We start from the raw sequence: 14,783 nt of genomic DNA on the forward strand, positions 1-14,783 counted from the left end.
AATTTGTGTGTGTGAGTACATATATAGCTATACATTGGTTCATAGATATAGAGAAATTTTCCAAAAGTGTAAGAAACTGTTAATAATGATAACTTTGAAAGGAGACAATGGAAGATCAGAATGGGAGAAAGAAAAAGGGGAAAATCTTTTACTTTATACTCTTCTATAGAGACTGGATGTTTTACTATAAGCATGTATAATTTTAGTAGTATGAAAATAACACATGATGTTATAAGTGTAAAAGTGGGTAAAAGAAGAGAAATTATCCACCATATCTACATATCTAACCTCCAACCCCTTACACACTCAATGCACAATCACACATCACCTATAGAAATATATATCTCTTGTACCTATGTCTTGAATGTTTTGTCCTTAGATTATAGCTTTTCATTATAAATTTAAAATTGACTTTATTGTAAATGTAGTTAAAATTGGATCCAGTTCTTGTAAATATATCTTTTATTTAATTTATAAAGAAAGATACATTGTAATTTTATTTCAAAAGTACATTTCTTTTGATCAATTTCCAAAAAGCTTGTTTCACATTCTTGTTCCTCAGACTATAAATGATAGGATTCAACATAGGGCTTACAAAAGTGTAGAAAACAGCAATAATTTTAGACTGCTCCACTGACTTGTCCGTGGGAGGTCTCACATACATGCAGAACAGAGTCCCATAAAACACAGTCACTGCCACCAGATGGGATCCACAGGTGGAAAAGGCTTTGTGCCTCCCTTCAGCAGAATGCATCTTCAGGATGGCAATGAGAATAAAGATGTAGGAGATGAGGATTATGAGGAGGGAGTTGGAGAGGTTAAATCCTGCTACCACAAACATGGATGTCTCCTTAATGAAAGTGTCAGAGCAGGAGAGCTGGATGAGGGGAGGGTCAGCGCAATAGAAGTGATTAATAATATTGGAGCCACAGAAGGTCAAGCGGTAGGTCCACATGGTTTCCATCAGGCCACTAAGGAACCCATAGACATATGGACCAACAATCAGGCGAATACAGACTCCTCTGGACATCTTGCTGCTGTAAAGCAAAGGGTTACAGATGGCCATGTACCTATCATAAGCCATTACAGCCAGCATGTAATATTCTGTAATCACCATGGCAATAAAAAAATAACACTGGACTAAACAAGCAGCATAGGAAATGGTTTTCTTCTCTGATAAGAAATTCACCAACATCTTGGGAGTCACATTAGTGGAATAGCACAAGTCCAAGCAGGACAAACTGGCAAGAAAGAAGTACATAGGAGTGTGGAGGCGTGAGTCTATCTTAATCAAGACCAACATCCCAAGGTTCCCACACACAGTGATCAAGTAGATCAGCAGGAACAGCACAAAAAGGATGGGCTGAAGCTCTGGACGATCTGTTAATCCCAAGAGAACAAATTCAGTCACCAGGGTGGAATTTCCTCTGACCATTTTCTTAGCTGTCAGCATTGTTCACTTAGATGAATTGAAATAAAGTAAGAAGTGAGTGAGAAGTCCATCATATATTTCTTCTCTTTTCTCTCATTTACCTTTCTCACCCTTTCAATTATTCCTCACACATAGCTGTGATCAGTGTCTATGATTGCAGAAGCTGAGATTTTTAAGAAGACTGGGGCCCCGATTAGTTAGGTGTATGATGTGTAGATGATTCCCAAAAGAACAGCTCCTGTGACACCAGCTTGTTTTTGAATGGGAGATTATGACCCAAAGTTTGTCTAAAAATGGATTGAACCACACCACCTGTCACTTAGAGTTCACTATAAAATCATGGGCTTCATCATTGAGCCCAAGAATGGTGCCAGACAAAATGGTAACATGAGTTTGAAAACACTTCTGCAGGCAACAGTGTATGCATATTTAGAAGTTCAACTTTTAAGACTTGCACTCAGGGATCCCGAGGTGGCTCAGCGGTTTAGCGCCTGCCTTGGGCTCAGGGAGTGATCCTGGAGACCCAGGATGGGCTCCATGCATGGAGCCTGCTTCTCCCTCTGCCTGTGTCTCTGCCTCTTTCTCTGTGTGTGTGTCTCTCATGAATAAATAAATAAAATCTAAAAAAAAAAAAGACTTGCACTCCTTACTGGCTGTCTTTAGAAAGCCCCAAATTTTCGGGGTTTGAAGGAAATTTTCAGGAGTCTGTTTCACTGTTATATCATTAAAACATAGGGAACTGTGGTATTGCTATGCAAATAGACCAAAAATAACCATCCCAAATTTGAAAATAACAAGTCCTGTGTAAATTACTGATGAAGGAATTTTCATTCAGAAGCATTTGTATGAATAAAGAAGAGGAGACACAAGTTGGGGAAAAGAGAAGTGGCCAAAGCTTAGATTACAGTTTTGTTTGTTTATCCATTTTTTTATTTATTTCAGAAAGCATTTAAAGGGTTTATAGCATATTTGGCTGTAAGTTTGTGCTACTGATGAACACAAATTTGACTTTAAACTTTCTAGCAGTGTTATGTAAATAGCTCAAACTTCTTCACCACAGAATTGCAAAGTCCGGAAATTATAAAACAAAAACTAATTAAGAGACAATTATTCTTAGCACAGAGTTCAGATGATACTAATTATGATGATAAAAGGATTATACTTTTAGATAAAATTATCAATTCATTATAATATCAATTATAACAAAAGAATAAAATGAGAAATTATTTTTCCAGGAGTCTGGAGAATATATTCTATCATGGATTCTCAATGTTGTCTTGTGTTATTTTATAAGTGATAGACTAAGATAAGGGATCAAAGCTCAAATGACGGTGGGAGCCATTTGGATAATAAGAATGAATGATGTGGGCTGGGTGTAAGGGTGAACAGAAGTGAACCGAAAAACCAGCAGCCACTCAGGCCAGTGGAGTTTTTACTATACAGTAACACGGTCCCCATGTTCCAAGATGTTAAGAGCTTCCAAATTTAAACAGGTATCAGAATTCATTATTTAATGTGAAACCTACCATACAAAATGTTGGAAAATAATTCCACTTATAAACCTCTCTTTAACCAGAGCATAACAAAAGAAGTCTGTAGGCCTGATGCACTGAGATGAAAATAATAATTTCATTTAATGCCAATGTCATCTACTATATTTCTAGTATCTAAGCTGTTCCTGGAGATTGAAGCAAGTACCCTCAAAAGTTAGCTAATTTGGGCAGCCCCGATGGTGCAGCGGTTTAACGCCGCCTGCAGCCTGGGGTGTGATCCTGGAGACCCAGGATTGAGTCCCGTGTGGGACTTCCTGCGTGGAGCCTGCTTCTCCCTCTGCCTGTGTCTCTGCCTCTCTGTGTCTCTATGAATAAATAAATTTTAAAAATCTTTAAAAAAAGCTAATTTGACTCAGTAATGCTTCCAGGATGTTGTATAATTTAGTCTTTATAGTAAGAGAACCTTTACGCACAAACAGCATTGAACAGTACATGTGTACAAGCCACTTTCCTAGGGAATTAAGGTAGCTGGTAACAGTACTTGTCTTGAGAGCACTGACTGGTATCTTCATGGTCAAGGAGGCATGTGAAGAAAAATTGAGGTTATAATTGATAAATTCAACAAGTATTTGAACAAAGTAACAATTGTGTTCTGAAATCTGGATTATCATCAAAGAATAACTTTTAACTTGTAGGATAACTAAGAATTTTCTAGAACGACAAGAGTAGAGATGGCTTTCAGATACTGTGAATAGTACATTCAGAGACGGGAGGCTGTCAAGGGAAATCAAAGATATTCCACATAGATGCAAGGATAGGTCTTCTCTTGTGCCAAATAAAATATTTAAGGAGTGATAAGCAGCCAAACCAAAGTCCCTATCCCAAGCCAAGAAGTGTGGTCCCTCCTGAAAGCTGTCAGGTAGCAGCATATCTTTGAGATATTTATCTGAGAGTGTGTGTGTCTATCTGCACTACACCTAAGTTATGGTAATGGATTTGAACCAATATTCCCTGTTAATTCGAAATGAAAGTAATTTGCAGGGCTTAAATCTACAACCTCAGCCTTTGAGAAGAAAATACAGTAATTTGAGAATCGGGATTTGTATAAATAGCAAAATTGCTCTTTCCTCACAAGGTGGATGAGTCCATTTGGAAAATATTTACCTTAGTAATACATGTAATTCTTCCATTTTGATGGCATAAGAGACTCCTCTAATCTTTAAATCTGTACAACTATGCCCTAAATACTAGCACCTGCTCGGCCATCATATTACGTTTAATAACTAATAAAGGAAACAAAAGTATAAAAGAGAGATAAGAATTTAATTTGCTTTCTTCTAACTCCTTTAAATAGGTTCAGCAACCATGTTCTACAATTTAGGAAGAAAGACTACATTTTGGTTATAGTACTTCTTTCCATGCACATAGGCTCTTCAGTTTTACAAAGCAATGATGCTATTCTATTTTATTTTACCTTTAGAAGAACCCTGTAACTAATACAGAGCAAGTACAGTTAGGAAAGGGGCACCCATACTTCTTAAGCTTGCTGGCATCTGAGTTTTTAGATTAGTATTCTCAAAACTGTGTCTAGCAGAACAACTGGATATCAGGCAACAAAATAGATCTATGGTAAAATTAAGTTTGAGAGAAGCTGAGTTTTGAAAAAGAAAAGGGAAAAATGGGTTTCTGTTGTGCAGGGAGTCTCAGATGAGCACCAGAGATTGCTAGAATCTTCGTACCTCAGTAGCAAAACAAAATACAGGGAGGTAAGATCTCTTCTGCACTACTGAAAAATCACTTTCTTTCAGTAGTGCCACTGGTAGGATGCTAAAGCACTTTTGAATTTATTGACTAATGGTCTCAGAAAAACTGGAGAAAATACTGACCATGGAAGAGGAACTCTGGAAATGGGAAGGAATAGAAACAGGCAGAAAAAAATCTAAGAGTTCCTAGGGAAATAGAATGCAATGTGACGTCAGAGCTCTGCATATCAATCATAGGTGGGCACAGGTCTTTTCTACTCCCAAACATATAATCTGTATAGCTGGACCCTAAATACTCATACCTGTTTGCACATCATACCATATCAAACAAATAATAATGGTTGCTTATTGTCTACTTGAGTAAGTCATATGGTAAATTACCACAGTTGTGGATATAACATGAAATAAACTCCAACTATTTTAAATACTCATAAAATTTGCATATATTTTAACTTTTCTGGGTTGAAATTGCTACATGTTCTTTTAAAATCATGCCTCCTTAGTTGCTCTTCTTTCCTTTTTATAGTCCTATCTTGCTGTCCATGACTCTGTTTCCCAAACCAATCTAATTGAGTTTCTTGCTGAGAACATGATTCTAAATATCTTAAAAAGAGAGAGAGAGAGAGAGAGAGAGATGTGATCTGAAATGTGTATATGAAAAATACTCTGGCAAATTTTAAATATTTCTAGTAGATCCTTATGATAAATTGCTCCATTAGAACTAAAGTCTTTTTTCCAGTAGAAGCAAGTATCTGAATGACTTTTGAATACTCACTAGAAATTCACCTGAATATTATTTCTATTTCTATAAGCAAAAGATTGTAGAGCTTGCACTTCTGGGCTCATGTTTAATGACAGTGGGAACTGCCTTAAATAACTTCCTATTTAAATATACTGCACCTAGCATGCCCCATAGTTGGAAATATTGTTCATTTATTTGATATTTATTCAAAAAGTAGCAAAATTTATCCTCCATAACTCTTATTTTCTAACTATTATTTCAATATAGAATGACAAGTAATTCATACTGAATTATTGGAGGGATTGCTCATGCATATTTTGCTGCCCGTATGAGAAATATCACACTGAAAAATAATTAAATTTCAATGAGGTAAGAAACCAGGCACCATCCTAAACAAAGATCTCCTTATGAGATTGGCATCCAATTTCAAACTTCTGGGTAATTAGAAGTAGTATAAGTGGTGAGTTTTTAATTGTATTTTATGTCAAACAATATAATGAAAATAAAACTTAACATAAGATTTCACTGGCTCAATAATGTCAAATTGCTTTTCTCTGGATTGGAATGATCATAGATAAAAAAGATAATAGACCACCCAGATTTTTTCATGCAAATGAAGTTGATTCACAAGGATATTGATTTGCATATGTATTTATTTTTTATTACATAAAAATTCAAGAAAACAAAACATTACTTTGTAATTTAGTAGGGATTATTAAGCAAAAAAATAGGTGCCATATATGTTAAATTGGTAAACATGATAAATATATGATAAAAATGTGGAGTTCCAATAATTTCCTATTTTTCCCACTCAAAATCAGAGGGCAAAGTTCAGTTCTATAAGTTATCGCTGGTTCTGGACACCTTGCTTATTGAAATGTTCATTTGGGGAAGAGTTTGCCCTTTTTAGGGTCCAGTTAAAAAGCAAATGTTCAAGGTAGCAGGATAACATTGAACTGCTGTTATATTTACTAACTATTCCATGTGCATAAGGTCACCATTTTGACATCCTATAAAATGGATTCAGTGGGAAATTAGGAGATATCGAAGCCAAGGAAAGGACCACAACAGAAAATAGAAATAAGGATTGTAGGGTCAGTAATCCAATATACACACAACCTCAATGGGTCATAAAGACATAGATAAGTCTGCAAGAATAGCTGGGAGAATAATGATATTTTAAGGTAAGAAATGAAGAAACAGGTAAACAAGTCCTGTAGTTGGTGGAGCCATGCAACTCATGAGAATATTAATTTCCCATGAAAAGCACCTTGTCACCTCTGCCATAGTGAACTCCAGTATCTTCCCCTCTCAATTTTCCATTCCAAAGTCTCACAAATGTAAAAGGAGTGTACATTACCTGTTACAAAAAAATGAACCTAAAATACAAATCATGTTACACATGATGGCTTAGTACCAACCAATGGTTATCAGTGAAAACTCTTTTGAGTCTTCAGTTAGAAAACAATCTTTTTACCTTGATATAGTGACTTTCTGTGGATTTCAGGACTTTGACTAAATAATTGCTACAAAGCCCATTATTTATAACATTCTGATTCAGCATTTATATAGCTACATATCCTTCACTCATGATGAGCCGTGGAACTCTTAGTTAATACTAAACTTGCCTCAAAAGTTTCTCTTCTAGATAATTTAAAAGAGATTTACAAAGTTCTCTAAGAGTTTTATATTTTCTAGAATGGGTATAATAATTCCTGCTTCTATCTCTTTTCAATTATTTGGGGGTGGGCTATTCTTTCAACAGATATCATTCTTAAAAATTTTGAGATTATCAGGAGCTTCCTCTAATATGGTTATTCAATGTGTCTTAAATTGTTGAAGGGATGGAGAGAATGCTATTTATAAAGTAAAATGATAAATATAAATACATAATTCCAATGAAACTTTAATGTTTTCTGGTGACCAATCTCAATAAAAATAGATACCAGTTCATTTTTAACTAACCAAGAAATTGAGCTAACATTCAAAGCTGCTTTTGTTGTCACCTAACTCCCACTGAAGAAGATCCAAAACTGAAACAGAAAGAGAAAGTGCAACTATAGAAGTCAGATTGTCATTCCTACCTGATCCCGGGAAAGACTCTTTCAGAGACACTAGTGGTCCAAGTGATGAGTTTCTGGGAATGATTTATACCCAAATTGTAATTTAAAGCTCTTATTCCTAAAATATTTTTAACATACCCTGAAGACATGATTACAATATAATAAAAGAGAAAACTCTAGGGAAGTAATTTATGTAAACTCCCACTAACTAGAGTCTTGGGATTTCCACAATGTGATTGCATCAGTTTGTAATCATTTTCTGAAGATTATTTATTTATTTATTTATTTATTTATCAAAGAGAAAAGCATTCAGTGGAGGAGGGGCAAAGAGAGAGGCAGAGAGAGAATCTTGAGCAGATTCCCCACTGAATGCACAGCTCATCATGGAGCTCGATCTCATAACCCTGAGATCATGACCTGAGCCAAAATCAAGAATTGGGCACTTAACCAACCCAGGTGCCCCCAATTTGTTATCACTTTGAGCTGATTGCTTTGAGTGATCGGAAGTTTATTCTCATGGAATTTTTTCATTATGTATCATCATTTTTTCTAGTCAGATAAATAAGACAGTTAATAAAGATATAAAATAATGACATAATTCATGGGATTTATGTTTTTGTGATTTTCCCTTGTCTGAACCGTGTTTTGTCCACACAGTTGCTATTGAATGAGTTTTAAAATTTTTAAATTGACAAGTTATGCACTAATTGCAATATCATGAAGTTCTTCTAAAAATCAGTATTCTGACATTGTATAGCTTGCATTCTAGCCTGGAAGCAAATGATGAGAGCTGAGTAGCAACTTCCTCCATTAAAGGGCAAGTGCTCTATGATTTACTGAAGACCTCTAAATTTATTATTATCATCCAATCTCCCAACCCAACCTCACAACCTTATTTAATTTTTTGTCCCTATAATTGAATATAGTATGAAATGCACAAAAAAAATTAGTTACAAAGTAGAATAGGAACATAGTGCAGAAAATGATTGCTTCTGCCTACAAACATCTAGCAAGGTAACTCATACGTGATGACTTTATATCCATGGTGCCTTAATCAGGTGAGGAAGAAAGAGAAAGGCATCTCTCACATAGGAATGTGGAAATTCATATTTTTTTATTGTACTTGAATCTATTCCATATGAACTTACATCAGGTTAGTGGAAGAATCTTCCTTTGCCCTTGAAATCACTCTTTCATTAAGACTGATACTTAAGACAGTCTGAAACTTAATGAAACAGCCCAGATTCTAATAACAGATGGATAGATATATATATTGCATTAAATTTTTAAAATGTAATCCTGTTCAATAATAGAAGATATACCAAATTATGGATCCATTGAACAACTGAATGATTCTCAAAGATATTTTGCTAAGTCAAAGAATATACACACGAAAGACCATATATGGTTTGATTCCATTTATATGAAAGTTAGTTAGGAAAGCACATTATGATTACCAAAAGCTGAGTATGCAGTGAAGTAACTGTCAGTGAAGGAATAAAAAGGAAATTTTAGAAGTTATGAAATGTTCTATATCTCAAATGTAGTGGCAGTTATATGGATGTATACATTTGTCAGAACACATTGAATTGTATTTAAAATGGACATATTTTATTGCATGTAAATTACACAGTAATAAAGTAATATTTTTAAAAACCTATAATATTTTATTATTATCAAACAAAAGTAAGTTAAGGATAAAAGAAGTTAAGTTAGTTGCCCAAAGGACACATATCAAACTTTAAAAGCAAGATTCAAATTCAATTGTACCCATTATCAATCATAATACACTGTCTCCGCAGGGGTTGGTTGTTTGTGAAGATAAATATGTATCCATTAATAGTATAAAAGATTAATTTTATGATCATCTCAACAGATGCAGAAAAAGCATTTTAAAAAATTTAACATCCTATCATAAAAACTCTGAACAAATTGGGTACAGAAAAAGCATACATGAATATAATAAAGGCTATATATGATAAGCCCACAGCTAATATCATATTCAATGGTGAAAATTTGAAAGCCTCCCTCTACCGTCAAAAACAAGACAAGGGTGGCCACTATCACCACTCTTCTTCGACATAAAACTGGAAGCGCAAACTAGAACAATTAGGAAGAAAAAAAGCATCCACTATCAGAAAGAAAGAAGTAAAATTGTCTTTGCAGATGATATGACCTTATACACAGAAAATCCTAAAGACATTATTAAGCAACTCTTAGAACTAATAAATGAATTCAGTAAGTTTATGCAGAATGCAAAATCAACATCCAAAAATAAGTGGCATTTTTAGGGATGCCTAGGTGGCTCAGTGGTTGAGCATCTGCTTTTGGTTTAGGGTGTGATCCCAGGGCCCTGGAATTGAGTCCCATATCAGGATCCCCGCAGGGAGTCTACTTCTCCCTCTGCCTATGCCTCTGCCTCTCGCTGTGTGTCTCTCGTGAATAAATAAAATCTTTAAAAAAACATTTTTAAAAAATAAGTGACATTTTTATATACTAACAATGAACTATTTGAGAAAGAAATCAAGAAAAAAATCCCTTTTAAAATAACACCAAGAAAAATAAAATACTTAGGAATAAATGTAACCAAAACATTAAAAATCCATACACTAAAAACAGCAAGTCTTTGATGAAAGAAATTGAAGAAGACATAAATATAAAGATATCAACTGTTTATGGATTCAAAGAACTTTAAAATTGTTAAAATTTCCATACTCAACAAAAAAAAAAAAAAATTTCCATACTCCCCAAAGCTGTCTGTGAATTCAATGCCATTCCAATAAAAAGAAATATATCCAATGACATGTTCACAGAAACAAAGCAAATAGTCTTAAAATTCATATGAAATCACAAAACACCTCAAATAGCCAAAGCAAACATGATAAAGGACAAAGCCAGAAACATCACACTTCCTGATTTCAAATTATTTTATTACAAAGCTATAGTAATGAAAACAGTATGGTACTGGCATAAAACAAAACAACAACAAAAAAAGAAAAATCAGATACATAAACCAATGAAACAGAATTGAAAGCCTAAAATAAGCCATGAATATATGGTCAACTAGTATCTGACAAGGAAGTTAAAATACTCAATTTGGAAAGGATAGTCTCTTCAGTGAGTGATGATGGACCAGTGAAACTGGACCACATGCAGAACAATTATTTTGGACCTCTATCTTATACCACACACAAAGACACAAATTAACTTGAAATGAATTAAGAACTTAAGTATAAGACCTGCCATAGGAAAAAAGTTCCTTGACATTGGTCTTGGCAATGGTTTTTTTTGTATATGACATCAAAAGCACAAGTAACAAAAGGAAAATTAGACCACAACTAACTTAAAAGTTTCTGCACAGCACAAAAGACACTCAACAAAATGAAAAGACTATCTGTGGATTGGGAGAAAATATTTGCAAACAATATATCCAAAAAGAGTTTAACATTCAAAAAATATAAAGAACTTATACAACTCAATACAAAAATAATAACTAATCAAGAAGTAGGTAAAGGACCTGAACAAATTTTTCCCAAGAAAACATGCAAATGGTCAACAGGTAATGAAAAGGTGCTCAACACCGCCAAACATCAGAGAAATGCACATGAAAGTCACAGTGAGATATAACTTCACAACTATTAGATTAGCTATTATCAAAAAGACAAGGGATAAGTGCTGAAGAGGATGTGGAGAAAAAGAACCCATGTGCATTTGCTGAAGGGAATGTAAATTGGTACAGTCAATGTGGAAACTGTAGAGAGCTTCCTCAAAAATCAAAGATAGAACTACCATGTGATCCAGTAAGCCCCTTTTCTGGGGATATATTCAGAGGAAATGAAATCAAAATATTGAAGAAATAGCTGCACCTCACATTCATTGTAGTGTTACAATAGTCAAGACATGAAACAAATGTCCACTTGCAAAAAAAAAAAAAAAAAAAAAAAAAAAAAAAAAAAATGTCCACTTGCAGGTGAAAGAATAAAGATGATGTGGTGTAGATACATAATGGAATATTATCCCATCATTAAAAAGCGGAAATTGACATTTGAGTTACCATGGATGAGCCTTGAAGTCATTAGGCTAAGTGAAATAAGAGAAACTAAGACTATATAATCTAACTTTTATGTGGAATCTAAAAAAATCAGACTCATAGAAACAAAATACAATGTTGGTTGGCAGGGCTTGGGATATGAGAAATGGGGAGATATTGGTCAAAGGCAGCAAGCCTTCAGTTATAAGATGAATAAGTTCTGAGGGATCTAATGTACAATATGGTGACTACAGTTAATCCTGTACTGCATACTGGAAAGTGCTAAGAGAGTAGATTTTTAATGTTTTTGCCACTACCACCACACACACACACACACACACACACACACACACAAATCATGTTTGTGTGAAACAATAGATGTGTTAACTAATAGTCTTGTGATAATCATTTCACAACATATACATGTATCAAATCATCAAATTCTATACCTTAAGCTTATAAATGTTATGTCAATTACATCTCAATAAAACTGAGAAAAAAAGACACTAGACTTAGTAAATTTCCAACATTAAAATCATAAGGCATATGTTCTCTCACAACAGAACTAAATTACAAATAAATAGCAATGACAAACCTTTTAATTTTCCAAATATATGGTAATTGCGCATAGTCTTCTAAATAGCCCAGGGGTTAAAGAAGAAAGCACTGGGAAAAAGAGAAAATTCTGCAAACTGAATGTAAAAAATACCAAATTTGGTGGTTTTCAGCTAAAGCAGTGTTTAGGTAAAATGTATAATCATTTTTATGAGAAAAGAAGTAAAACTCAAATCAATGATCAAAACTTTCACTTAAAAATGTAGAAAAGGGGATAAAAGATAATGCCAAGTAATTCTCAATTTTTAAAATCCAAGTGACACAGAAAGTATTCTTTCTTTTCTTAGACTTGAGTGTGTAGATTCAGGCTTGCATATCAGAAGAAGTTGGTCCCTGTAGTTCAGAGGCCACAGACAGGATCCATAAACTCAGAACTAGAGAAAAAAAAATATCACTCTATTCATCTCTTCCCATTCCCATACTGACCACCATAAAAGCATATTCACAAGAAACAGGAACCACTATCATGACTTATGATTTTTGGTTTTATTTAGTAACTCAGAGACATACAGAAGAATGTATTTCAAAAAGACTCCTAGTCTCAAAAGATAGATGGGAATAAGAATAGAATAAATCCAAGGAATTGAGCTGAGAGTATCTTTAGTCTGTTAATCATTGGAAACAATAAGAACACAGGAATGTTCCATGCCACATCAAGTGGGAATTTTCACTTGGAACACTGCTCCTCAAATTTAATGTGCTTACAACTCACTTATGATTTGATTTAAACCCAGAATTGGATATAGTGGATCTAAGTGCAGAATGTGGTGCTAAATTTCTAACAAACCCCAAGATAATGCTGTTGCTGCTGCTCAGTGGATCGCTTGTTGAGGGATTAGATTAATAAGTGAAGGTCATTTTTTTCCCAGACCTGAGACTTTTAGATGAGATATTTGAGAATATTCATAGAGAATATAAAAATACATCATCAGAATGCAAAGATATTTGAGCCAAAGGTTTAGTTATGATTTATTGGAAACTGGAGGCAGTCTCATCTTAATGATCATATTTCTTCTGAGGACATTCTTCAAGGCTTGCTTTACATCTTTGTTCCGCAGACTGTATATCAGTGGATTAAGCACTGGACTCACAAAGGTGTAGAAGACTGCTATGATTTTGGATTCCTCGACAGTCTTATCTGTTGGTGGTCTTACATACATGCAGAAGAGCGTCCCATAAAATAAGGTCACAGCCATCATGTGGGAACCACAGGTGGAGAATGCCTTCTGTCTTCCCTCTGCTGATTTGATCCGGAGGATGGCAGCAATAATGAAAGCATAGGATACCAGGATGATGCTGAGGGAGTTGGAGAGGTTGAAGCCAGCTGATATGAGCATGGCATGCTCTTTGACATAAGTATCAGAGCAAGAAAGCTTAATCAGTGGCGGGTCAGCACAGTAGAAGTGGTTGATGACATTGGATCTACAGAAGTTCAAGCGAAAGGTCAGGATAGCCTGCAAGAGCCCATCTGAGAATCCATAGACATAAGGAAATGTGGCCAAGCCGATGCAGACACGCCTGGACATTTTCATACTATAATGTAGAGGGTTACATATGGCCACATAGCGGTCATAGGCCATTGCTGCCAGCATGTAAAACTCAGTGAGGAGAAGTGCAATGAAAATGTAACACTGCGTAAAGCAGCCAGCAAAACTGATGGTCTTCTTCTCTGATAAAAAATTAGTCAACATCTGCGGGGTTGCATTTGAGGTGTAGCACAAGTCTACAAAGGCCAAATTAGTGAGGAAGAAGTACATGGGTTTGTGAAGGCGGGAGTCCAGCCTGATTAATACCATCATGCCCAGGTTGCCCAAGAGGGTGACGAGGTACACACCCAGAAACAGCACAAAGAGGAGAGGTTGGAGCTCGGGACGATCTGTGAGCCCCAGGAGAATGAATTCTCTTATTGCACTGTCATTTGTGATGGACATTTTCTGAGAGTTTGGACCTGCACTGGAAACAATAGAAATAACGCAGACAGGGAGGTATAAATCATATTACTGACTATTGAAATAATTTTTCTCAATTCTTCCATGTGTCTTTCAAAATGAATACTACCATAAACAGACTTTGTACTCCTACTAATCCATTATTTAATTTGTCTTTGTACTGAATTGCCATTATATTTCTCTATTTAGATACCTACAGTTACACCTATAGCTATACCTATAGGTAACTATACTTACACCTATTCTTATATCCATACATACAACTGAGCTACATATCGTTTCTCCCTGCAATATTTTTTGCCTCTCAAATTCTCCCTATGATATTAGGCTCAGTAGGCTTTATGATTCCAGCACACATTCATTCTGTAGCACATTACATCTCCATAATGTGTCTACTTTCCACTCCTTGTATATTCCATCCTCAGGGGCAAGACAAAGTCTAGCTCATTATTGCCCTGTGACTTCTCTTTTTTTTTTTTTTTAAGATTGTATTTATTTAGAGAGAGGAGGGTGGCATGGAGGGTGGCAGGCGGGGTAGGGGCAGAGGGAGAGAGAATCTCAAGTAGAGCTCATGCTGAGCACAGAGCTCAATGAGGGGCTTAATTTCATAATACTGAGATCATGACATGAGCTGAAATACAGAGTCAGATGCTCTACCGATTGAGCCACCCAAATGCCTTGTGTACTCTGACTTCT

The 14,783-nt window shown here is 35.2% G+C and overlaps 3 protein-coding genes across 3 annotated transcripts in view; all 3 read right to left on the bottom strand.

Annotated features, from left to right (window-relative positions):
* Positions 1–14,783, bottom strand: part of LOC140612769 (olfactory receptor 5M3) — a 144,931-nt gene that overhangs the window by 28,251 nt on the left and 101,897 nt on the right. The window lies entirely within an intron of this gene.
* LOC140613423 (olfactory receptor 5M5) lies at positions 497–1,453 on the bottom strand. Its single transcript, XM_072791950.1, has one exon. The coding sequence runs from the start codon at positions 1,451–1,453 to the stop codon at positions 497–499; it is 957 nt and encodes a 318-aa protein (XP_072648051.1).
* Positions 12,609–14,783, bottom strand: part of LOC140612768 (olfactory receptor 5M11) — a 104,069-nt gene continuing 101,894 nt past the window's right edge. Inside the window, exon 4 of the mRNA XM_072790833.1 lies at positions 12,609–14,091. Coding sequence (XP_072646934.1) covers positions 13,101–14,069 — 969 coding nt within the window. The 5' untranslated portion in view covers positions 14,070–14,091 and the 3' untranslated portion in view covers positions 12,609–13,100. The remainder of the gene's footprint in view (positions 14,092–14,783) is intronic.

The sequence above is a fragment of the Canis lupus genome, chromosome 21 (genome assembly GCF_048164855.1).
Source record: "Canis lupus baileyi chromosome 21, mCanLup2.hap1, whole genome shotgun sequence".
NCBI classification, from domain to species: domain Eukaryota; kingdom Metazoa; phylum Chordata; class Mammalia; order Carnivora; family Canidae; genus Canis; species Canis lupus.